General features: G+C 44.5%; 1 protein-coding gene across 5 annotated transcripts in view; it reads right to left on the bottom strand.

Annotated features, from left to right (window-relative positions):
- Window positions 1–21,102, bottom strand: part of SFSWAP (splicing factor SWAP) — a 628,330-nt gene extending 607,228 nt beyond the window's left edge. For 4 of the 5 annotated variants that reach the window (XM_085632760.1, XM_085632762.1, XM_085632761.1 and 1 more), the window contains exons 1-4: window positions 20,750–21,102; window positions 17,438–17,607; window positions 16,520–16,651; window positions 5,697–5,776 (exon numbers count right to left, since the gene is read on the bottom strand). In XM_085632760.1, the coding sequence (XP_085488886.1) occupies window positions 5,697–5,776; window positions 16,520–16,651; window positions 17,438–17,607; window positions 20,750–20,973 (606 nt within the window). In that variant the 5' untranslated portion in view covers window positions 20,974–21,102. Of the gene's footprint in view, window positions 1–5,696; window positions 5,777–16,519; window positions 16,652–17,437; window positions 17,608–18,038 lie in introns of all 5 variants that reach the window. The other variant, XM_085632764.1, reaches the window with a different exon arrangement.
- Between the last annotated feature and the right edge of the window lie 5,784 nt (window positions 21,103–26,886).

Here is a 26,886-nt window from a genome sequence, read left to right as displayed (position 1 = left end):
GGATGTAGGGCTGTGTTTTACGTATAACTGTGTGTGTACACAAAGAATGCAGGGGAGGGGCGCCATGTCTCCTGCTTAAGGTTGCCCAAAGGCGGCGGTGGCGAGGGGTGTGCGCGCGCGTTAGGCAGCCGCGGATGCGGTGAGGGGGGAGCTTCGGCAGCGGCGGGGTGTGTGCGCGCGCGTGTGTCTGTGTGTGCGTCTGTGCAAGCGCGTCCACAGACCCCGGTCGCTGCGCGTGCCCTGGTCTGTCTCCCTTGGGAGCAAACACGGCAACAATAAGTCTCGTTGGCGGCAGCGCTTCGCGCTGCAACGCCAGCGAGACCTAAAAGGCAGCCCTGGTTCGTAACACCAACTGGTCTGGAAAGAAAGTAGTGAAAAGGGAGGGCGACAGCTAAGGGCTCCCCATGCAACCAAAAAGAATCTTGAGGGTCAACACATGAAGGGTATAACTGTAAAGAAGCTCAAACTGAATCCCCATCAAAAACGTAAGAACTAGATTCAGGTCCTATTGAGGAATCACCAAGGAAGTAGGAGGAAAAAGATAAGTCAGGCCTTAAGAAAACATATGACAACAGGAGACTTAAACAGGGACAGCTGATCCAGCAGACAGAGGAAAGCAGACAAGGCGGCTAAATATCCCTTTACAGTGCCAGTAGCACATCCTCTTCTGAGCAAGGAAAGCGCATATTGCAGCACTCGAGAAAGTTTGACCTGCAAGGGATAAACTCTATTGTCCACACACCATGCAGCAAAGTTGCTACAGCCGCCAGAATAAGCCAACTTAGTGGAGGGGCGATGAGAAATTAAGAGGACTTCTACCACCTCTGATGGCAGCTGAAAAGAGCTCAGCTGTCTCCACTCAATCTCCACGCACGTAAGTGGAGGCCTCAGATTGGGGGGTAACCTGTCCCTCTGACTGAGAGAGAAGGCCCGCCATTATTGGAAGGCAAAGCAGGGGACGATGGAGAAGCACAGAAGGTCCGTGTACCACACCCGTCTCAGGCGATCTGGGGAAAAGAGAATTACTTGGGCCCGGTCTTGGCGAATCTTCTTCAGAACCCAAATAATCAAGGGTATGGGGGAGAAATGTGTAGAGCAGTTGAAAGTTTCACCTCCACTGACAAAAGTCCCCGAAAGACTCCCCTCAATGGATACGGGTGGGCGTAAAACTGCTGCCACTGAGCATTTTCCAAGGAGGCATTAAGTCCACATGAGGAGTGCCCACTAGGCAAAGATATCTTGGAATATCTCAGACAAAAGAGTCAACTGTGATCAGCAAGATAACGCCAGCTTAGGCTATCGGCTCTGACATCCAGAGATCCTGCTAGGTGACTGGGCGAGCCAGATCGCATGGCGATGTGCCTACGACCACATTCTCAATGCTTGCAGGCACAGGAGGCGAGACCCTTCTTTCCCTTTGCTTGACGCACCACACCCCAGTCAAGTTGTCCGTCAAGAACTGGCGGACCGGTCTACAATAAAAGGAAGGAAGGCCTTGAGCACCAGTCAAAAGGCCCGCAGTTCTAGCAGGTTGATGTGAAGCACTTGCTTCTCCGGAGACCAGAGGCCCCTGATCTCCAGATGAGCTCCCCACCCTAGAGTGGTTGCATCCGTCACTACTGTAGTCAAGGAGAGGAGTGAAGGCCAGAGGAGGAGTGAAGGCCATCCTGTGAGTCAAGTCCAACAGTGAGCCTATTTCACCCACCAAGCACTTCCACCGCAGTGCTGGGGGAGATCATGGTGGGGCCCAGACAGCTCTTCCCCAATAATGTAACCCCTGCAGGGCACTGAATGTGCTTAGGTGAGTGCGCGACTAGAAGGATGCAAAAAGCCAGCGGATCTAGTTATCACAGAACTCACTGGACTGGGACTTTTGCGTCTTGATAGAAAGATGGAAAGTGAATTTTTATGATGCTATGCGCCGGAGGCAAGGCGTGGAGTAGGGTGGTGTCCAGTACTGACCCTATGATCTGAACTGGTTGGAGGGGTGAACGAAAAGCTCAGGTCAAACAGTAGGGATGCAGTCAACTGCAGATGGCACTACACCAACTCTGTATAACTAGCTTGAGAAGCAAGTCCTCAAGGTACAAAAATAGGGTTTCCTGACCACCTGGGATGAGCTGCAACCACCGCCATCACCTATGAGAAGACACGAGGCACTGACATCAATCCCAAAAGTAAGTATTGCAAATTGACAGTGTATAGAGCCCACCACAAATTGCAAGTACTTCTGATGAGACCGCAGGATAGGGATATAGAGTATACATCCTACAGGTTTAGGGACATCATCCAGTCTCCAAGCTCCAATACCAGTAACACTTGAGCTAGTGTAAGCATCTTCAACTTTTTCTTTTTAAGGAAGAAGTTCAGGCTCCTGAGATCCAGGATGAAACGCAGACCACGGTCTTTCTTGGGCACCTGAAGGTAACCTGTGTAACAACCCTGTCACCGTTGCATGTCTGGCACTAACTGCACAGAGGAGAGCGGCCACCTACTGCTGCAGAATGGCCAGTCAGGAGGTGGAGAGGCAGGGAATCAGCAGCAAAACCTGAAGAAAGGGGAAAGTGTAGCCCTTTTACAAAATTTGATGGACCGATTGGTCCAAAAATAAAGGCCTTCTAGGCTGCAAGAAAACAGGACACCTGTGCTCCCACAGGTTTCGTGTGGGATTGGGAAAGCAAACTAGGTCTGCTTGCCTTGTGGCACAGGCAAGTAAGAGAATTAGGGTTGAAAGGCAGATCCTAGTCCAGTTCTATCCTGGCCCCTGTATTGACAGACGAGCGGATTCTGTGGTTGCTGAAATGTCAGCCTGTATTGGCAAGAGCGAAAGGAGGCTCCTCGTACAAAGTCGTGAAATTCCTTGACCGGAGTCGGGAACTAAAGACACAAATACCTGGTTGTGGCTTTGGAGGCTTTAAAAAATAAATAAAAAAAAAAAAAAAAAAAAAAAAAAAAAAAAAAAAAAATCGCTCCAGTACGGAATCTGCCTTTTCCTCTGACAAATGCACTCAAATGTGCGGTCCATCAGATTGGTCTGTACAGCAGATGAAAAATTAGACAACCAGAACCAGGTGTGGGGTTGTACCATCATATTAGTTCTCATGGCTCTAGCAACAGTCTGTGGAGTCCAGTCCGGAGTTAATGATGTTTCTAGAGGCATTCTGCCCATCCACGATAAGCTCCTGAAAGTGTTCTTTAATACCTGCAGGAACATGCATAAGCACCATCTGATCCATGTGCCATAAAGCGTGGTTGCCATTCTACCCGGAGAAAGAGCATTCTTACCACAGGCTTACATGCGCTTTGACATACTGTCTGTGGGGATTGAACAGAAGGCACCTCCCAACTGGTTGCCTGAGCAAACGGCCTGAAAGACGACACTCTCTGGCAAAGAGTGCATAGAAAAGGAAGGAAAGCTGAATGGCCAGACAAGGAGCAGTAACGCAAGGCTACCAGACTGCTGACTGGACTGCCAGAGTCTATGAAGGTTTCGCCCATGCTGCCATGATAGGTTCCAACCAGACCTCATTGAAGAGGAGATGGGGTTCAGAAGAGGTGGAAGAGGGCAAAAGAACCTCAGTAAGGACATTGGTCTATGAGTAAATGGTTGGCAACTGCAAGTTTAACACCTCTGTAGCCTTAAGCATGGCCTTATATAAAGACACAACCTCTGGTGTTGATGGGCCCGTGGGGTAGTCCATAGCCAGTTCCATTGAGGTGTCCAAGCCACTGACTGAAGACAGGCCTTGAAGAATCTATGCCAAATATTTAATGGAGGAGTATTTGGTATGCCTCCTCTTCCAATAGTCCCATTTATACAGGAATGCATCTGAGGCTCGGCGTCGGCAGCGTAGCTTCTGGAACCAGGGGCAGCAATGGTGGTGGAGGCTGCAGTAATGGCCCTGTCCATGGTATCGGCTGCGATACCTCAAAACACAAAGCCAGGTAAAAGCAAGTGGCTCCAGCGTATAATACTAAGGTACGGCATCAAAGGGCATTGGTTAAAAAGGCATGAAGCTAGGAAGCCTTGGTGGTGACAACAGACTATAAAAGGTGACTGAGGGCGTGAAAGTCTTTAAAAAGATAACACACAACTCTCAAGAACACAGCTGGATCATTCTCTGGTGTTAGAGAAGCAGGAAAGGTTGGTTCCAGCGCGGGAAGATCGAACGATGAAATGGCTGGCTGCGATAATGGAAGTCTGTCCGGGGGCCAAGCACACAGGTGGAGCATGGCAGCACAGAGGATCCACTGGAGAGACAGGGACAAACCCCAGATCAAAGGGTGATTGTCCTGTGGAAGAAGGGAACCAGCGAGGCGACTTACCTCTAGAATGCTTCACCTCCTTCTTGCTGCGTTTCTTCATTTACCCGAGGATGAAGATGGGTGGCAGGAACGGTGTTGAGAACATTTTCGGCGCCAGTATTCCTTCGCCCAGGCCATAAAGACTTTTGCCTCCCACTCCTTGATGGCTTTGGGGTTGATAAGGTAAGAAGGGCAGGCCTTGGCATCATGGTCAAACCACAGGCAAATTGTGTGGAATTCCGTAATGGACATCAGTGCCCATTGGTTCAAAGTCCAATTTTTGGGACGAAACATTGTTACAGTATTTCTGATTCTGTAAGGAAAATTCTTAAACAAGTGAAGCTCCTAGTCAGCGCCGAAGGCGCGGAAAAAAAGGTAGCAGATGTCGGTGCACCAGGATGGGTGTCTTATAGCCACAGTGGCGTCATCTGGTGTCACTTCTGGTGCCAATTGAGTCCTCCACCGGTGACCTTGTTGCTTGGAAGTTTCTGCATCCAGTCTGATGCTTGTGGTATGTTTTACAGCTGAGGAATCCGCAGTTAGACGTATCCCTCACAATGCATTCTACCAGGCAGAAGAACAGTAATACCGAAAAAGCAAGCATAAACCTCATGTCCTTGTAGGCAAAGAGTGGTGGCTCCTGGTGCATTCAAAAACTAGGCCCCTGTATTGGCTCACCCAATAGACAAGTGGTAGAGGTATTTCTAATAAGTGATAGGCAAAACTCAATGTTTCCCCCACAAACAGTACAGAAAACATCTGGCTCTCAAGCATCAACAATGGGCACATGCTCATTGACACTCTTGCAAAAAGAGCAGAAGACAGCACGTGCAGACTGCACATAAACAGGGAGTAGGTTGAACTAAGTGTTTTATTTGCCATGCATACTGTAGCACCATGGCACATACTACCAGCTACAAGCTTCTGAATTGCGCATTTTCAAACAGGGGTAAATGCCATACGCTGCAAGCTTCTGTTAACGTACACCATGGCCCTGGGCAAATAGTACCAGATACAGGTTCTGGTGATATGCACTGCAACACACGGGCAAACAGTACCAGCTCCAAGCTTCTGGTGACATACGCACTGTAGCACCGGGGCAAATCGCACCAGCTAAAAGCTTCTGGTAACATGGCACAGTAGCACAGGGACAAACAGTACGAGCTACATGCTTCTGGAGACTGCCTGTACAAAAAACACAATTTGTGCTGGTCTAATAGACTAGCATACTGACATGGGAACAACCAATGCTTTATCAGATTCTCACATTAAGGCACAGACTTCAAGGCCATCCTCTGCATGCTATTATAAATATATACAAAATTTACACAGGTCATATAACACTGATTTGTTTCATTTACAGCAAAATTGCTCATTGAAAGCATACATACCAATTCCACATCAGAAGGCACATTCGCTCCCAGGGGAGCTATAAAGGGTTCCTCACTCTCTTCAATTACCACTGATTCTACTAAAAAATAATAATAATAAACAATATAAGAGATCTATACCTGAAGAAGATTTATTCAAACAGCTACAACAAATCACATTCTTCTTAGATGTTTTGTTCCTGGAGGCTCAATAAGAGTCCCTGCAGCCCAATTATCAGTGTCACTTCAGATATGTATTCACTAAGTAAAAATGTACACTTCCAAAGCACTCACACGCAATGTTACACCAGTGTGTGCAACAGTGCATATCCCAGTAGGAATTTTTCAGTAAACTGTATTCCAAACATGAACAATGCTGCTTTTCAACCACCAAATTAAATATGGTGGTTGGCCATCATCATAAAAATACAATTATCCAGGCAATTTGCTTCAGTGTAGGTATGGATCTGGGGCAGGAAACACTGTTGCAAACTTTTGTGAACACCATTAAAGGTACAACTTTGGAAGAATATATAGGATTTGGCAACAACCATCTGCCATGAAAACTCCCTTTCTTTTCTTCGTCTAACACAAACATGAGGACAAGTTAATGATATTGGTGGACTTTTCTGATTTGAATAAGAGAAATTTACGTTTGTAAAAAAAAAAAAAAAAACCCAATTCTGTGGCTGTGGATTTTGGATTAATGAACCTAAATTAATCTAGCAGCTACCTGGATTCGGAAAGAGTTTAAATACATTTTCATGTTTTAAGTAACTTATCTAGTGCAGGCATATTTCAAGCACATGTTAACCTAAAGAATTTAGTCAAGTGCTAGATGCTAACAATAGTGTGTGTAGAGAGCACATATTTCGTTTTTAGGTCTCGCCTGGCGTAGACTCCGCAGACATGCGCAGTCTCGCTGGCGAGATTTAATGAGTTAGGGAAGATTTCTCTAGTGGGTTTTAAGCCCCGCCCCTCTTTTTCATTGGCTGGCGTCACTGTTTATGCTAAACGGTGGCCAGCCATTGGAAAAGAGCGTCTAGTGACGTATAGTTTTCTCTTTTAGAGCCGTCCCAGTTGGACTAGCTCGGTTGCTTTACATTTGTGGGAAAAGCTTATCTTATGGGACCATGTGTTTCAAACATATGGCCCCATAAAGACAAGAAACCTTTCATGGCAGAAGGAAAGTAGGCCGCATGTTTATTTTAGCATCGCGCTTAAAGTGACAGCGCGATGCAAAAATAAACCGTGGCTAACCGGCGAGCGCTTTTTTTTGTGTGCGTTTTTTCCTCGTTATATCTCCTATCCGTTATTTATTTCTTCCACTCTCTGATCTATGGAGCTCTCTGGGTGAATGCTCCTGCATGAGGTTCCGTCTCATTCAATTACCTTGCGGGTTAATGTGCCTGCTACAGATATCTGTGGAGCCGTCGCAAACGGATTGCCTCAGAGGAGTTATGCCTTTGTTGCCGCTGCCACTATTTTACCAGGAGGCTACAACTTCCAGTCGTGGTACGGTAGCTCAGGTGGCTAACGCGCGTTACGCTCTGTTCTGTGTAAAATGGAGGTAGGTTACAGTTCGGTATAGATAGATATCTCAGATGATAATCAGTTCGCCCTCTGTCGATATTTGGATTACTTTCACAGGTCTGTCGATTTTGTAGCCGGGGATCCCGGTCCGAGTCTCGATGTCAGCTCAACACCCTGTGAATTTGGGAAATCACTTACTATCCCTGCGCCTATTCCACCAAGCAGCAGAAAAAGAACAGAGGGTTAGGGAAGGCAGTGCTAGGATTCCCGCCAAGCTCTCTCCTAATTAGAGCTGAGAAGGCAGGATGCGAAGGTGCCCTCCACCCCCCTCTCTACATCCCTCCTCCCTCATACCCCAGGCCTCTATCCCTCCATCCATCCATCCATCCATCCATCCATCCGTCCATCCATCTCTCCCTTCACCGGTGCTTTCTCCTTGCCTCCTCTCCCCATCTTTCTTCCGTCAGCCCCCCCCCCCCCACCTGCCTGTCTCTTCCATCTCCGGGGCCCCCCCTCCTCACCTCCCTTGATCCCCTGCCTGGGGGGGGGGGATTTATCGAAGCAAAACCAAAGGAAATGATGGACGGAGTGTTGAACATTGCAAGCACTCACCCCCAGTCAACTGATCTGGGTTTAATCCATCACCATTCTTTAGCCCACTCTGCCACCCCAGTTCAGACATGGCCATATGCAAATCAGTCTGACCCTGTGCCTCATGGGAACAGTCCAGCCCGAACTGCCAAGCCATGTCTTCCCTGGACCGGAAACAAGCTTCCTAGGACCGGTTTCTGGCATTTCAGCCTTCTTCAACCAGGCTTGCTTGAATCCAGTGGCAAAGTGAGCAAGGGACTCACGTCTGAGCATACCCTGCCAACTTATGGCGAACAAAGCAAAACCAAAGGAAATGATGGACGGAGTGTTGAACATTGCAAGCACTCACCCCCAGTCAACTGATCTGGGTTTAATCCATCACCATTCTTTAGCCCACTCTGCCACCCCAGTTCAGACATGGCCATATGCAAATCAGTCTGACCCTGTGCCTCATGGGAACAGTCCAGCCCGAACTGCCAAGCCATGTCTTCAATGGACCGGAAACAAGCTTCCTAGGACCGGTTTCTGGCATTTCAGCCGTCTTCAACCAGGCTTGCTTGAATCCAGTAGCAAAGTGAGCAAGGGACTCACGTCTGAGCATACCCTGCCAACTTATGGCGAACAAAGCAAAACCAAAGGAAATGATGGACGGAGTGTTGAACATTGCAAGCACTCACCCCCAGTCAGGGGGATTTATCGCTCTGCACTCCCCCGCCCCCTCCAGCAGGGCCTGAAGGCACATACATCCTACACTGCCTGCCCAAGCTCCCCTCACTGCCTCTCGCTACTCGATGGTGATACCTGGAGCGGCAGATAGGCTGGACATTTTATTGACATCGTTTTATAAAGCGCCCACCAGCCTCATGGCGTAAAGCACACAGACCAGACGCTTTGCAGAGCTGTGGACAACCGTCCCGCGCTTCACACTGCAAGCGCCCTCTCCGTGCCTCCTCTACCCCATCTGTCTTCCGTCAGCCCCCCTCCGCCTGTCTCTTCCATCTCCGGGGCCTCCTCACCTCCCTTGAACCACAGCCTGGGGGGGGGGGGGGGTTGAAATAATCGCTCTGCTCTCCCCTCTCCCCTGCGGCAGGGCCTGAAGGCACATACATCCTACACTGTCTGCCCCAGCCCCCCCTCACTGCCTCTCGCTACTCGATGCGATGGTGATACCTGGAGCTGCAGATATGCAGGACATTTTATTGACATCGTTTTATAAAGCACCCACCGGCCTCATGGCTTAAATCAAACAAACCAGACGCTTTACAGAGCTGTGTACAACCGTCCCGCACTTCACACTGCAAGCGCCCTCAGCAGGTCTCTCAGCCTCTCCGCGAATTGTTTTTGTGTGATGCTATTTAACATGTCTGCTTTTTAGGTCTCGCCTAGCTATTGCGTTTACGCAATCGCAATGCGAGACTCTAGTAAGGGGCATTTCAAAGTGCTCCCAAAAGTGGATTGCATGGCGAGCACGCGCACAATCACGTGGATCGTGCCGCCATGCAATCCGTTTGGGGAAGCGCTTCAGCCCACTGGCGCCCTCGGCATCATACTTCAAAGGGTCCACTCCCCCGCCTGGAATGCGCTCCCCCGCGTGCGCCACACTCCCCTGCGTCAGCGTCCGGACCACTTTAGAAGCCGGGCTTGTTTCTAAATGGTTGCTTCTGATTCTGCTTGTTCCTGTGTGCTACCGTTTATTCTTCCACTCTGCTCCTCCCTTCCCCAGTGCACCCGGGCACATTGAGTTGCATTTTAAGTTATGGGCTTTGGCACGCATTACATCTGCCTGGAAGCACCGGCTTACAAGTTGCTGGGCCATTCCTGTCACGGCTGTGTGGGTGGCCACTTCTGGAGCAGGAGAGGAAAACGGAACCGATACTAGAGTCGCCTCCAGTATACCCCAGCAACAATGTTATGTTTCGCTAGCAACATTTGGAGGTAATTATCCTGGCTACTAGTTATCTACCATCTTTTACTTCCATTGTGTTTACAGATCGCGTCACGCTATGTGCAGGGATCTGTAAGGTAACGGTGGTTTCACAATTGACTTGAGGGATTTCCCAGGTTTATTATTCAGACTGGTTGCTTTCCGCCCCCCCAGTTAGCAGTTTTATCTTTAAACTCCGCTTGGGGTGTGGGTTCAGGTATCTCAGCTGACTGCATCCCAGTCATGTCATGTTTTATTTGAAGCTGCCTTGTTCACTTCGAGATAAATAGGCCGGCTTGCTTCCAGTTTTCAGTTTCACATCTACTGGCATTCAGTTGCTTTATTGGAATTATGTTGTGCTTTATTCACAATTAATTTTGTTTTACTTTTAATTTCCGAATGTTTGTCATCTGAGGGTCAATATTTAATTCACTTCAAGTTAAAACGGATAGCTTTGCTGTAAGTTTCCAGTGTTTCGCCAGCTTCCCTGGGGAAGGATGTTCAGATGTTGCAACAATGGATGTCACTCTGCCGAGCCCCAGTTAACATGTCAATGTTTTCTTGGTGCAAAAGCAGGTACTTATTTCCTAAGTGTTTTGCTTTAATAAAAAGTATGATTTCCTCTGTGTAACAAAGGAAGGATGTGCATTGTTAGCCCATGAGGATAACGTGCAAGTACATGTTATTATAAAATAATAATGTGATTGACGCTGTGCAAGTAACATTTTGGTGATGCTCATTTACGTAATGCCAGAGTTTAAGCTATTGTATTGCAAAGAGCTCAAACTCTCGTAAATGCGAGACCTATTGCATTGCAAATGCTTGCTATACAGCGCCCTGAACCCCGTAGGTGTCATGTTCGCGCTATACAATACTCCTCAAATAAATGAACACAACTACGAAGAGGCGCCTAAAACAAGCCAGAACTATTGGCTTTGACAGTGCTTGTTAGCATTATCAAACAAATAAGTTACAAGAATGAATTTGTTGTGAAGATGTCAATATTAGTGGCGGAGAAAAGCCGTAGGGGCCCCCAGGAGTGCCTGTCAAGGGCCCCCGTATCCTATCACCCCCCCCCCCGGGCTTATCTAGAAATATTTGGCGTCAGTGATTTACAAACAGGGGCCAAGGAGTGCTCAGTGCGTGGGGCCCCCAGGGCACAGTCACGAGGTTGCGAGCACAGCAGACATGGCATGCAGAGGTGGGGCCTCTGTGCTGTTAAAGATGCTTTTTTTGCACCGCACCAACGGCCCTTCTTACTGGTAGTTTTTATCATTCACTTTTCTCCATCCCATCTTTCCGAGTCTGCTGCCCATCTTTAGCCTGATTCTTTCATCGCCTTTCCTGCTTTCCCCACATCACCAAGCCAAGCTTTCTTCCAGCACTGCTGCTCCTCGTCGAATATACTGAAGCCCCCTTTCACTGGCGCTGCTGGCCTTTACCTCTGTCACTCTTATTTTTGTTTTTCATGGCCCCCCCCCCACCCTGCTGTCTCACAGTTATCCTCGCTTCCCCATCCCGTTCTCCTCTCACAGTTTTCCTTCCTCACTTTCCAATGTTGCTCTCCTCTCTCCCAGTTTCCCTCAGTCCCCCGCCCTGTGCTACTCTCTCTCCCAATTTTCCTCGCTTCTCCACCCTTTTCTCCTCTCTCTCACATATTTCCTCATTCCACATCCTGTTCTCCTCTCTCAGTTTTCCTCACTCCCCCATGCTGCTCTCATCTCTCTCCCACTTTTCCTCACTCTCTCATGCTGCTCTCCTCTCTCTCCCAGTTCTCCTTTTAACTCCCCTTCTGTCCTCTGGTTTCATCCATTTCTTTGAGTTTCCTCTTCACACACTCAAACTTATGTCTCTTGTTCTCTTGCCTCTGCCATGTTCCCTGCACACCTCTGCTACTTGTTCTGACAATGTTACTCTCTCCTCCATTTCTCCTAGTATTCTTTGCACCTCAGTCTCTCATTAGTTCACTATCTCTTCCAATATTCTGCTTACCTCCCACTCTCCTTTGGTAAACTGTATCTCTCTACTATCTCACTCTCACCTCATTCTCGCCCAGTTTCACTGCCGCCCAACCGCTCATTCTCCCACCCAACATGCACTGCACTTCACCGCCGCCTTAGTCCAGAGTGGCCCTGAGGTGCAAGGAAGACAGTCCCGAGCTGCACTGACGCAGAAAAGGTAAATTAAAAATGCTTTATCAACAGCTTCCCCAAAGCCCAGGCGTTATTATGGCGGTGTAAAGCACTATACAAACAAGCATTTAAAATGCAATAGGTCTCGCCTTTCATTAAGTTAAAGCCATTTGCTTTGCTATACAATACCATTAGCAAAGCAAATGGCTTTAACTTACTCAAAGGCGACACCTATTGCATTCACAATGCTGGTTTCTTTTTCTCAGGTAGTCTGTGATGTATACGGGAATCCCCTTGACAAACTGGGATTCCGTGTTAATTGATATAAAACATGTTACAGGCTCAACTAAAATGGGAGACACAGTTTTCTTCAACACCAAGCAATAAACTTTTAAAAAAACATTCTAAAACAGTAGGAATTTGCTCAATAATAGTAAATTGCAGTCCGATAAACTACTACTTGCTTTTAAAATAGCACAAAAATAACAACCAGCAGTCCATACATCCCTGGAACCTTTGCTGGCCATACACAAGCTTGAGAACCGTCAGCCAATCTAGGACGCTTTAAATATAGAAACGTGTGCAGCATTTGAATCTTTATAGCTTCCAGTTCTTGGCTCACGATCAGTCCTGACTATCTCCCTCATGTTTGGCTGGTCTAAAAACATTGCAATCAGTAGAAACAAGCTTCTGATAACAATGAATGGCTTTTGTTTGGCAGAGTTCACCTAAGAAAAAGAAACTGTTTATTGCACACTCCATGGATATGAAGATTTCGCCTCTGTGCCATTCCTGTAAATAGAACCCGCTCAAACATTGCTTAACCTTGCAGGAAGCTCACTGCACGCTTTATGACCCGCACCGATTCACTTTCAGATACTTGCACGTGCACCTGTGTGCCTTTTCAGATAGTAAAGACAGGATGAAGGTTTGTTTTGCCTCTCTCTCCCTGGGGTTTATTCAAACCTCACCAGCGGCGTGAAACATGAAGCTTTGTCTCCGGTTTCAGAAGCCCGAATGGCTTTTGCATCTTCTCTACGAACCACAGATGCGGATTCCACCTCTAGTCAGTTTGGAAGTAACACTGAACTACACTGTCCAACAGTCATGTAGCACCAATGCACTGCTCATGATATTCGGGGGCATGAGAATGTCCACTCACAGCCAATTAACAATGTGCCAGTTTCCCACAACACATTTGTATATTTGATTGCAACAAAAAGATTTTTTTTCTCCAGAGTCGGGCAGTCTCTCATGCTCCATTCTTTGTTTCAGTACATTTTATTGCAGAATTTAGTTACAACACTTTGGATTTAACAAAGCTTGCAATTTTGTGAGTTTGGTTCAACAGTCAGTCAGTTCACCAGCCTCCTCACTGCGTCATGATAACTCAACTCGAACGACTGACTGTATTGGGCATTGGCTAAGTCACCCAAAACGATTCTTCTACTTGCTGTAATTTGGTCGTATTATTGACTTTGATCAAATAGAATTACCACTGATAATCCCAGTTTTATTTCGCTCATCTGTACCTTTTCGTCTGGGTAACGGGGTGGCCCTAATTCTTGAATACTGTAAAGGCAATTAGCACTTGGGTACCCCAAAAGCTTTGCGTGACGAGGTCCTGTAAGAACACAACTTGGCCTGGATGTCATGCAGAGACTGAATGACCTAAGTGACCATTGGCCTGGGGCTGTGTAGTGCATGTGACTGCCAAGAACTGCCTATAGTATGTAAAATAAAGTGTGACTAAAGCTTAATATGGCTATGCAGTTAGTGTGTAAAAACCTAAACAACTATAGTCTTTGGCGTCATGCTATGCTGGTGACTGGCATACAGAGGAGGGCCGGAAAGCATGGAAGCATGCCTACTGTGTACCGTTGTTATATGGCACTTGCATAGCATGCAACTGCCGGTAATGAGGTATCATGGCGCTCAATCCATCCGCAGCAACTACAAAGGATCTAGCAGTATGTTTGGCTGCAGAAGTGTGTGGATGGAGACTAGTCCCAACGCGTGGTCGGGACGTGCTGGGACCAATATGGTGCAGCTCGGAGGCATGCTCATGTTTAAGGGGTACGTGGCTCACTTTTACTGTGGTTGTTGTGAGCTTTCTTTGAGATGTTTTATTGCCCAGAGGCAGAAAACTTTAGGACAATATTTTACTGCCCTCCGAAACTCTCCGATTTGGGTTGGACTGAGAAAGAATGCCTTCCGAGACGTGTCCTGTTGAATAGTGGCACTCTCCGCGTTAGGAGCGAGTTGGACTGGAGACTTCAACTAGTGCTCAAGGTGTTTTACACAGTGCTTTGAACATGATCTGGCAATTTGCAGAGCCAGTGCAAGGCCAAAAGGACAGGCATGTCGTGGTGCAGGGTTTCAAGTTTAGCAGACCGGCAGTTGAGTGTTGCACCTGTCGTACTTTATGAACGAGAGATTTCATGGCTCCTAGATAGAGTTTACATAGTCCAGGAGTGAACGCTCAAAAGCAGCTGTTGCTTGAATTCTTAGGGTGAAGCCTACATAGGGAAAAATGAGTCTTAAGTTTCGGAGCATATTTGTAGTGTTTCACTCAGGATCTACTTGTAGTAACAGGGCAAGTTCTGCATGTAGTAGGACGCCTCCGCTTTCTGTTGTACTTGTCCAGTAAGATGCTTATTCTAGGTTTGCAAATCAGGCTGGGATTTCTTGTATCACTAGCCAGTTCCACAGCTAAGGATTTTGATTTTGTCGGATAGTTAGCAGTCGTCCCATCTTTCACCGCGATCAAGCATTCCGCTAATCTGGATGTGGTGCCATGACGATCTCGAATATGAAGATGAACAGTGTTGTCATTGCAGTTGTAATAAGACAGAGTGAAGGATTGATTCAAGAAAAGCCCATGGTAATGTTGAAAGGGCTGTGGGTGAGATACTGCTGTGCTCAGGGGACGCAGATATACAAGCAGTAGGACTGCTGCTGAAAAGGAAGGAGGGGATCCAACCCTAGGCTTTCCTCTGGATGTGCACATCTAATTGTCTGGTCAGAAGTGTTGGTTGGATGACTGCACAGAACACAGGAAAGGTTTGCAGGGATAAAGGAAGCCACGCTTTCAGCATCCACATTCTTATTCTATCCAATATATAGACAATATATTTGATTCCTCTGGGAGAATGAATTCCTGCCGGCAAATCAGAAAGAATCCCTTTTTTCAATGAATTCCAGGATTTGGGTGTAGGTTGTCTTTTCAATTAGTTTTGCCAGGGAACATTCATTTTCTTCGGGTTCTGTAGTTTGCAGAGCGGACTGCATCCAGTGACTTTTTTTTTTGCTTTACGAGGGGTTTGTGCGATGAGCATTTGAGCTCTTGTGCCACGGTGCCCATAATAAGTGAGGTGCTAATCATTCATTCTGCTTCTGCCACATGTTTGATGGATGGGATTTTCTTAAAGGCAACCGGGGGGGAGGGGGGGGGGGGAATAGATCAGCTAGGGATCAAAATGTAGTGAGCTGTGACTCTAGTGACTTATACTAAAAGTACTTAGGATTTCCTTCAGTAGTTTCGATACGTGCTTCTGCTATGGGCGAGTGGGAGTAGTGTACTGGTCTCTTTGAGATTAGCAGAGTAGGTAGCCTCTTTTTTTCTACTAAACGAGCAGCCAGAATATCAGAGGACATGGCTCAGTGGAGAAAGCTGTGGCGTCTTTACATATAGAGAGTATTCCCAAGACTTACGTGGGCAATGATGCAAATGTCTTTTTTGTCCCTCGAATAGTTGCGCTGCAGCTGTAGAATTGGCGAGTCTATAGGTTTCCTCTGTCCTGATCTAGGGGTTTCAGCCATCTTTGATTAAGTGCTTTGCTACTGAATTGGAGTATAGAGAGCTCCTTGGTAAACCATTCTGATTAACTGGTGCGAGGAAAGCACAATATTGTTCCCATGCAAAAATGGCGCTAAAAGCTTTTGACAGTCATTATATTAAAGTTGGAATGGTTGATGCACTGTACTTTAATTTATGGAAGCAGGTCTGCTGTGGTTTAGTGTTTCTAAGGTGGACAATTTCAACTTTTCCCCAGGCACATTTTAGAGTTAGTTGACAAGTTTTGGAACTGCGAAATTCTGGATTTGTAATGTTGACAGGCTGAGCAAAATGGTTGCGACAGCGAGGATGAGAAGTTACTGTTCGAATAGGGTCAATATAAAACACGTTGATTGATGGGTAGGTATGGGGAGAACGCCATCACTGGAGTCTAGTAGACAGATGCCACGGTATTTGGTTGGGCAACTCGGGGAAGGTTTGAATGTATGCTAGATGTTCTCTCTACTATGCGTTATCAGGTGGCAAGTTGACCTGCGACAGAAAAACAGGGGCTATGCTAGCCCTACAGTTATTGCTCTACAGATTGAATAACAGTAATTTACTTAAGATCTAAACATTAGCAATCACATCTACTACAAATATATTGGTCTCAACCCGCCAGCCGCTAATCAATGTGATTCACCTCCAAACCTTATAAAATAAAGCCAAATACAATGTTCATGGACTGACACAAGAAGATTGTAAAGGGTGATCAGATATCAAAATGGCTACAGGTCCATACAAATAGTGAACCACTACATAAATAAAGGCAATATAACAGACAACTGCAACATCATATTCCAAAAATATAGACGGGCTTCTGTACCTTTTTCTTTTTGGTTTTCCTCTTCCTCTGTGGGCTGTGATGGGTCATAGTAATCATTATTATAGCAGAAACCCACTGAGTTATAAGCATCATCTTCTGCTAGGGCTTCACTCAAGCGCTTGTATTCTTCCTCTTGAAGGAAAACACATTTTAATTAGCACAACAGAATTAAAGTTGCACATGGGCCTAAAGCGTTTGAAAAGTGGCTAGAAAAACAACAGATAATAAAATAAGCCTGGATGTTGAGAGTACCTCAGATTGAATGCTTTGCAGTTTACAAACTTATTTGATAACTGTGCACAAAATCATCTCAATTGAATATTGCACGCTTAGTGGGTCACCGTGACACGGGTTCCAAAGGTGGCAAAAAAATCACTTTTTTGCTATTTAAAACAACATAGCAGCATTTAAACTAAGACCTTGGAGGGGCAATGTGATCTGATTGGTCAAAAGTCCGGTACTTAAAACTTCCACATGCTCTCACCACTAGCCCCCACCTTCAACACCACAGCAGGGCATAGCTCCAAACTCTTTATGTCAACTTTGAGCAGGAAAATGGAAGGGCACGCAATTTTCCTAAAAGTTTCTTACAATTCAGAATTCAGGCGAGACATTGAAAAGGAGACAGTAGTACACACATATACGGGCTTTCATTTACAGTCCTGTGAAGAATAATTAAAGGGTATTTGGTTTCAAATTCCAGCCTGCCATCAAAAGTTGGGCAGATTCTGTGAGGGTCTACAAATAAACTATGCTGAGGTCCTCTCTGATACGCAAAGTCTCCTGCTTTTCCAGTCCACTGGATACTGTCAAACAGATAATATCAGAAAGAGTGAGTATATGTGCAGAAGTATATTATTACTTTATTCAGTACATTCAAATACACTTTGTACTTCAGAATTTTTTCGTGATCAGTACCTTGCCTTGCCTCCTCCTCAAGCAAGTCCGTATGCAAGGCTAAATACCTCTCTTCATCACAGAGGGTCTCGATTCTTGCCTCCTCTTCAGACAGGTGGTAGTTACGATTCCAAGAAGTATGTTCAGCATCATAATCAGAAAGGTCATGCAGGTGACCACGCCCGTCATACCTGCAATATGAAACCTCTGGTCAACTTAGTAGATTTGCCTTTCTCGTTCTGCGCCACGACAAAACTTACCTGTTACCATTCGCTTTTTACTTTTAAGTAAAATATCTATTTAAACAGTGCCACTTACATAGACTCTAAAACCTGCATTTAAGACATGTAAACACTGCTTAAGAGCTAGAAAAGATGATTTTTGAAAGGAAAAAAGCTCTATAAAAATGGTACAATAAAACTAGTTTGAGTAAATTATTCTTACAGTTTTAAAGTGGACCTGTTTCAATATCGATCTTACCCTAATTCGTTCCACTAAAGATTGGAAAAGAAATATTGTTTCTGGAAGAATTAACTAGTTTACATTAACACAAACCCGAGCATAAATACCTATCCGTAAGAACCAAATGCTGGAAGTTTCTGCTTCTTTCTGCAAGTCTCACCTCTCAGGACAGATCTTCGCCACAGAAAGCTGCATCCTCCGGAGAATAAATCATGGCTAGGCTCGACCCTAAGCCATGCTGCTGAGGAAGCAAGTTCTAGGTTATGTGACAGACAGAGAGAGACAGATACAAGTATTGGAACAGCAGCAACCTGTGCAGTTTAAGGAGAACTGCAAAAAAAAAAGTAATAATAAAAAGGATAAAACACCTGAAAGAATTGGTGATTGTTACTTAACATGTATTAGCTTTAGAGAAAATAAATTTACGGTTGCCAATCAAACGAAATGTTGCATATATGCTAATTATTAAGTAAACTGCTGCTACAGAAAAACAGCAAGAACGCAAGATGTCAGTGATTTAGAAGTTCTGAGTCAAGATGTTAAAAAAGGCAAGGTTGTTGTCCGGTCCTGCTAGTCTTAGTTAAATAACATGTAATGCACTCGCTCTAAATTGCTTAAGGGTCTGTATTCGAACTCAGTCATGAACCACAACCATTTTTTAATATCAACATTAAAAGAGGAGCCATAGGTCAAAAACAGTTAACATTTGTGCAAGGGGAATAGTTTTCTCAGCTTCATCCATTTGCAAAGTTGTTCTCAAAATGATCCTTTAAAATGTTTATTCTGCTGAAAAATGGCAGTCAATGATGACTGAAATCAATTAACTTTTACTAGTACACAATTTTAGACAGTGGATTTATGAGAGTTTCTGTCATCTCAGTATTAGTTATTTTCAAAACTTGATTTCCTTATCAAACTTCACGAGATGAAAATCTGATAGTCATGCGCTAAGGGTGCACTCTGGGCAGGAAGCACAATATAAAAACGCTCCACAGTAACAACTTTTGTTTTTATGTGCCTCAAACAGGTTGCTGTGCTATGTTGTTTATGAACTGAGGGCAGAGGGGTAAACCAAGCAGCTGTGATTATACTGTGAGTAAACTGAAGGGGCAATTACAGGTACTACGAACTACAGGACAACATTTAACTGTATTTTGGAGTAAACGTTATTCAATAAATGCTAACATGTGAAGACTTACGCTATAGCCAAGTTTGAGACCACTAATAATGGATTTTTATGGTTATCAAATAATTTAGAATGTGGTTGTGTACTTTCCAAGCAGTTGTCAAAGGAAGAGAAGTTTTGAATCTGGGTACCAATTTTCAGAGGCCGCTAAAGTGAAGCAGAGTGGTCTGGGGCACTAAAGTTGCTGAGGCAAGACAAAGAGCAAGGGTAAAAGAGGACATATAGCACAGTTGCGGTAGTATATAAGGGATGTTTAAGGGGGAGGAGGGGTCACTGTAAGGCCAATGGAGGAAGACTTCGATTGAGTAGCAATTGGGTCAGTGCGAGATGGCACAGGATGCATGACAATGTCTACAATAAAAACTGCATGGTGCTAAAAGAAAAGACTCTGAAGTACGAACGGGGCAGATGAGACTACACACTGGTGTCCCAACCAAATAGAAGCTCCAAAAGAGGGAGAGTGCGCATGATCAGTTCCAACAGAGATGTAAAAAGGGATATTGTCGGAGTTCCCAACCGCCTCCAGGTTATCAAGACGTGTATTGGGCCAATATGCAGTTTACATGTGAGTGAACCAATTGGGAAAACACACCTGACAATATTGAATTATGAAAGAATCACCCAAGTGTAAAGCTGTGTCTAGAAGAGAGGTGCCCATACATGTGGTATGACAGTATGGTGTGCAATGGAGGGTTGCAGGCAGCTAACTAGACAAGCTTAGATATTAGGGAAAGAGAGATGCTCTCCCATATGTTTTCTTATATCTCATCATAAGCATCATGGGCAGAGGACCTGACTTTGGCATCTTGGACTATATATTCTCTTCGGGTAGATCTATCGCTAGGATCATCTCTGCAGATGCTATTGACATACTTGTTAAGCGATATAGAACTCAGCTTCAGTCTATTCACACAGTTTTTAACCATTGTTGCATGTTGGTTCTGCTGTTTGCAGTTAATTACATAAATAAACAAACGTTGCAAAAAGGAATTGGGGCTGCTGTGTTTCACATTAAAATATCCACTCTGCTGCATGTTTGCCATTGTCACCCGGCCGTGGTTCGTCCTCCAAACTGACACCCAACGTGGAAAGAGAGCCCAAGCAGGCTGACAGTAACAAAAACGCAAAAGAGTTGTAATTGTGATGATGGTGGGTTGACAGGGATGCAACAACAGGGTGGACGGTCCACGTGGCCACCGGATGGAAACAGGTCAAATGTGAAGTGTCAAATGAGAAAAAGAGAAGTGGCTAGTGAGAACAAATTGGTACAATTTAAAAGATATATTAAAGGGTAGTGGACATGGTGTGATTTGAGACCTTTCTGCCGGGTGGTCAGGAGGGGCGACCTTAGTACCTCTAACTGGGGGGCAGGATTGTCAGTGGAGACATCCTGGAGGACCTAAGGGGTCCGGTTTTCGCCCAGTGGACGAGCAAGGCTCTTACATCCACACGTAGGGCAGACTCGAGATGCAAGAAGGCAGTGGAGCCTGCATGGTGCGGCTTGCTCCGTGCACGGTGGGCCACTCCATGGATGCGGTGAGAGCATGTGAAAAGGCTCGAAGTACTCTCAACGGGAGGCTGCACTGGTAGGCCCCTCCAGGACCCTCACACACAAGCAGAGCCCCAGCACCACCACACCCCGCCCCCCTCCCTAGTAGAGAGCAGGCCCGGCGCGGGTAACCGACCTATCGATCAAGGTGTTTGGGTCGCCCATCCAGGGAATGAGGTGTCGGCTACGCTCCTGGTATCGTGCCATCTCGTCATCGCGGAAGATCTTGCAGGCGTATCCGAAGACCAGTAGGTCGGCCTTAGGTCCGAGGGGCGCGGGAGCCACAGGCTCGGGTGCAGCAGCAGCCGGCGCCACCGCCGGCTGCTTCATAGCGCTCTTCTTTGGCCCTGCTATGTACATTGCGCTGCCTGGATGAAGGAAGGGCCCGGCCCGCCGTAGCTGTCACCCAAGAACTGCACAGTCCACCGCCGGAAGTTGTCGCCGGAAGTCACTCTGCGGCCATTTTGGTTTCAGACCCGTTTCCCGGAAACAAAATGGCCCGTTAGCCACTTCCGAGATGACACGGCTCCATGTCCCGCAGATTCGTCAATCTCTTCAAGCCAACTGAAGCAACCAACGAAGCAAAGCCATCTGCTTAAATCATCAATGTCATTTATGTTACAGCTCGACAAAATACAAATATTTCTAGACTTTGTTAAACATTATTTTGAAAGTGCTGATTAAGACCTTCTCTCGCATACCTCTTTAAACCCCCAAAAATGCGCATGCGCATAAACTGCTATTTCAGAGTCAGGCAAGACGTCACTCTCTCTGAAGCTAATAAAAACATGCTTCATCCTTTTGCCTCCCCCAGTCATGGCCGCCGTTAGTACACTGGTAGACGTCACCGTTGTAACATAGAACTAGAGCGGTAACTTTCACCCCCTTTTCTTTATGATGAAGTTGTGTCATTTAAAACAGATCTAACGTAGCGCAGGCGGCAATACATGAGCAAAACTTGATTTTCATGGCACTGTGATCTGTTACTGCATTTAAGATCTTCGTTTCTAACTTGAAACAGTTTTTGATTGTTTATAGTCAGTACTTCAAATGAGAAAACAAGCACTGGCAATGCCAAGCCGTTTGACTTATGTATGTAGTGCCTCTTCAGTCATTGGTGGTTTTAGGTATTCATTCAATCATCATACACGCACTCTTTCACCCATCCTTGCACTTCATCATCTATCCATTCACCACTGACTCATTCTTGCCCTCACTCACTTCCCCAACCACATTAAAATGTACATAATGATTCTGCAACATGTGCAAGCAAAGACTAAAAGTAGGAAAAAACTGCCGCCTAAGCATAGGGGTGTATGCTTGCAAAATATAGCATTCTACATAGTGTATCTTTCTTTTAAAGTTCCAGAATGTCTGGTACGTTTAGAAACTTTGTGTTGGGTATCCTGGAATAGTAAAACAACGATACAACGGACAGTACATTCCAAAATTGTCACATATTTTAGAGGCAGTAGCTGTGGTACGCTGAACATGAAATGAGCTGCAAAGTTGCAGCCTGTTAGCACTATTTAGGAGGCATGGAGGAAGGCTATGATAGATAGATAGATAGATAGATAGATAGATAGATAGATAGATAGATAGATAGATAGATAGATAGATAGATAGATAGATAGATAGATAGATAGATAGATAGATAGATAGAAAGATAGATATTCTTCAGGACAAAAAAAAACAGATCTCGAGTGATGTCCCCAATTCCTCCAAAACTCTAAGTTTTGCGATGGAAACTCAGGCATCTCTCACACTCACATCTACCACATCATCCCATGACCACTCTCTCTATTCCAACACGGGAACAGTACCGGAAGGCTCCAGATCACCCACTCCAAGAGAGGAATCTTCCCTTCCCATGTAATCCATCTATCTGACCTGCCCCTCCCATCTGCTCATTTACAAACTAGTACCCACAGTGCTAGTGGTGCAGTTCAGAACACAAAATCTCCCCCTACTTCCACGGACGGAATGATTTCTCAGTCACACGCACATACACACATCACACGCTGGTGGGGCCCATAACACCAACATTCATTCTCTCAAACTATCCGTGCCTACAGAGGGATATCAAATCCTGAACTACAGTTCTTTACTTTGATAGAGGAAACCACATCTACTGAATTACCCTAACAGTTCCTCCATCCGCAGGTCGATTAGATCATTTAGTCTTAGTGAATTTGATGGCGCGTTCAACTCTTATATTAATCAATAAACATTTCAAGAAATAATCACCCGACACAGTTCTTAAGTAATGATTTTGTTTATCTAATTAAATGCAGGTTAAAATCCTAATAATGCAGTATTATCTTTGTCATATTTACTTATTCTGGCTAATTGTCGTTTTCTAAGTCAGAACTGGTCCTCAGAAAGTTCATCAGAGTCCTAAAGTCCCGTCCTCTTCCGTCAGCATAAGGATCTCTAGCGAAGAGCAGCATGGAGTGTCGCATAGAGTAGCATCGATCAGCTAGGGTAATTTCCCTCTCTAGACTACTAATATTTATACTAAAATTTACATATAACAGTAACATTTTCTTTATTCCCAGGCCACTGATTGGCTGAATTCGAATACATCTCAATACATTAAGAAACATTTTAAAATTTTCACATGTGGACGAAGAACAACTTTAGGCGTATGGGAAAGGCTGTTCCCAGGTCAAGAAACTATCAGTCTATTGGAAATAGGTGGCTTTTAGTAGTTCATTTTTCACATTTGGCAACAATTGCTTCACGTTCAGGGACACTGGCACCTCGCCCAGGGTAGTCTTTATGGGCCTGGTTTGACGGGTCATAGAAAGGCCACGTACGAAATCAGTGCAGGCGTCTTTCTCCATTGTTCAAATGATGAAGTCATGTACTTTAGTTAGGATTCAGTCGGCTGCCATCTTTTGGTAGGCCAGAATAGTCAACTTTAAGCAAAGAAACACAAAATCGTAATTAATACATAGAAATGATTAAAACAGTGTTATTCCCTTGCTAATACCCTTATGTGTATGCTTTTATCTAGCCATATGCAACATTCAAGGCCGTTAATGCTGGGTTATTTAAGCGCAAATCACATAAACACTGTCTAAGCCACACTTATCGTTTTTATATGCGTACAAACTTAGTTCACTTATTATTTTAGCCATGCAAATGCATTCCCACGTGTATTCTCTTGGTTAATAAGGTTGGTTTAGTATCATCACATCAATCAATTATTTATTAGAATTAATTATTAGTCCTTTTAATATAAACTTATATAAATGGATTGGGTATATAAAAAGTAAACATTTTACCCGCTCCATCAATCCCCCCTTTGGTGATTTCATCACCACAAACAAAACCAACAAAAATCAATTTATTTCCCCTTTTATGGAAATTCGAAATGTTTTCTTGCTCAATTAAAATTCTGTTTCTCTATCATCTTCTCTTTTGGTTTTGTCATACATACTCTCCTTCCATTCCTCCAATTCTATTTCATTAAGATCTCTTTCTGGTTTCTTTTCCTTCTTTTTGTAAATTTCTCGTTTAACCTTCTTTTTATTTCTTCTATGTCTACAACACATACATCCTAATCTAAGTATTAATAATACGAAAATCACACATGTTAACGGAAATAATATTTTCCCTATTATGGTACTACCTAATTTACCTAAGAAAGCTTTAATAGCAGCCATCTTATTACTAATTCTAGTCCAGATACTTTCAACCTCCAGTGGTTTTATTTCATCATGCAATTCTGTAATATTCTTAATATAGACTTTTAGATCTCTGCTTTCATCAGGAATGTAAGTGCAACAATGTTGAACTTTCAGCATTCCACAGACTCCACCCTCTTTTGCCAATAAGATATCAAGGGCAAGTCGATTTTGCATAATCATAGCACGCATGGCAACCAGTTCAGTGTTTACCAAGAGAAATCCTCCAGCTGTGCTTGTTGACAAGCGATCCACTATGGTGGACAACTTCCGAATATTATTTGCATTCAAAGATATTCCCACTGCTGGTATCAAGGCTCCAAAAATATCACCTACAATTTCTAACCAGGTTTCTCTTCTGCTACGCATTAGTAGGTTATTTGGTCCACTATTTTCTACTCTATCCATGTGAAAGATCTTTGGAAAGACCAGGCCAACATAACATGTGCCATACCAATGGTCGGGCAACCTGTAGTAAGCCTTGTTCCCACAAATATAGTACAGTCCAGGAAAAACTGGGTCTTCTCCGCCTCTAAATCCCCATCCAGATGCAATAAAATATGTATCATGACACTCACTTGTCCCTATATAATAATAATCATATTGGGATCTTTCTCTCATAATGCATAATTTGCCCTTCTGTGGTGAATCAATAGCTATTGTTGTTCTAGCATCACCTTTTGTCTCCTTTTTCCCATCTATTTCCCAAATGTTTTCCCCTTCTTTATGTCCTTCTGCATTCTTGTGTATTTTCAATCTCCTCTCCTCAACCACATCCAGGAATGTTTTCTCTTCTGTCTTCAAACTGCAAGTTAAATTGTTCGTAAAAATATATTCTAAAGTTAGTTCTTTAGTTTCTATAAAAATCTCACCTAATACATTAGCAGCTTTAGCTGGATTTAATTCACTATTCATGGTCAATTGTCCAAGAATGTTATCTATATTAGACAGATTATACTCTAGATTCCCTACTTGATATACTAGTTAAAACGCTACATGTTATTCCATAAGTGGCTGGGAGGTGATGATAAGTCACCCCTTCTGAAACAGAGGCAGGTAATTGCATGCAAACATAGCAATCCCTTACGTCCATTGTTTATACATATTCATACAATAATTTCGAAAAAACATTGCTAGAAAAATCAGTTATAGACCTATCCTTGTGCATGTGCTCAGTGCTTGTTTTAACTGGAATTACTTTCTGTGAACTATGTTAGTCATATTCTCTGTATGTCCTTCTAGTGTATCTAAAGTTACTTTGAAAGAGATCAAAAGAGCGAGTACGCTCCAAAGAAACATTAATAGTCCTGTACAACAACAACATGTCTTGCACCATCTTCTCATAAAGGTACAACTACTCTTGTTATCATCTATGTTAGCCATCTTGTTAAAATTAACCGTGTCTTTTGACTTAGCCTCTTCTACTCCGCCTCTTGTAGCTTTCCTACAAGAGCTAAGACCTTATCAGGTGATCCAAATATTTCAATTTCTCATTCAATCCTTTATACTTCTACAAGGACTGGTTTGAATTTACTCAGCTTGGTCTCTCGTCGTTTTTCACTTCCTTCTCGTCATCCACATACAGAATTTCCTGATCTTCCGCTTCTTCTCCAATATCGGATAAGATAACTCTCAGGATTTCCTCTGTTTCTTCTTCCTTTACCACTTTCAGTAAAGTCTCCTCTGGATTTCCTTGACTATCTGCCTCGCCTCCTTGTTCAGGCAGTGCCACGTACGTCCATTCAGGTGACTTATACTTCTGGTTTGGTTTTCTCGATCGTTTGTTTGTTTCAGACACTTCTGTCTCTCCCTCTTTCTCTGGGTGCTGACTGATTACTTCATTCACTTGTTCAGCTTCTGAGGGTTTGACTCGTGTCAATCGATATCTCAGTCTCTTAATTTTGTTTGGCCAAAGATCTCCTTTAGAATTCCTTCTTGTTTTTCCGTCTTTGCTGTTTCTTTCCTCAATCCAAGTTCTCTTTCTTAGAACTCGACTCTCTGGTATTTCAGTTTCACTGTCTTCAGATTCTGTCTTGTTTGGTTTTTCTTTCTCAACAATCTCTTTTTCCACCTCTTGGGTTGGCCCTTCTTCTGTCCCTCCTTGGATCTCCGGCACGCAATCTTCCTGCTGACTACTTGTCCCTTCACCTAGCTGTGTGTTGTAGTTCCCTACACCTCCTCGGGGGTTTTCCGCAATCCGTCCCTCTCTCTCTGTGACTGTCCCTTCTTCTCTTTCCAATATTCTCTCAGGTGGAACTTCTCCGACTCTCTTATTTGGTATAAATGTTACTTCTGACTGAACATTCTTTTCTTTTCTTTTCTTTTCTTCTTTCTGTGCTCACCACTGGCGTTTTGTTCACCTCCAGAATCTGAACCATCTGAAATCTGCAATTTTTTTCTCAGAATTTCTTCTCTTGGAGTCTGGATTAGCCTTGGCTCATTTTCCCCCCTTTCAGGGTTTTCTTTCGATTTTATATTTTCATTGCCTGACTCATCACTTGATTCTGATTCATCGAAGTATTCTTTTCCAATGCTATCTGCTGGATTTGGAACTCTCAAAGTGTGACTCGCATGTATCCAG

Source organism: Triturus cristatus, chromosome 11 (assembly GCF_964204655.1).
Source record: "Triturus cristatus chromosome 11, aTriCri1.1, whole genome shotgun sequence".
Taxonomy (NCBI): Eukaryota; Metazoa; Chordata; class Amphibia; order Caudata; family Salamandridae; genus Triturus; species Triturus cristatus.
This window is presented reverse-complemented; position numbering and strand designations above follow the sequence as displayed.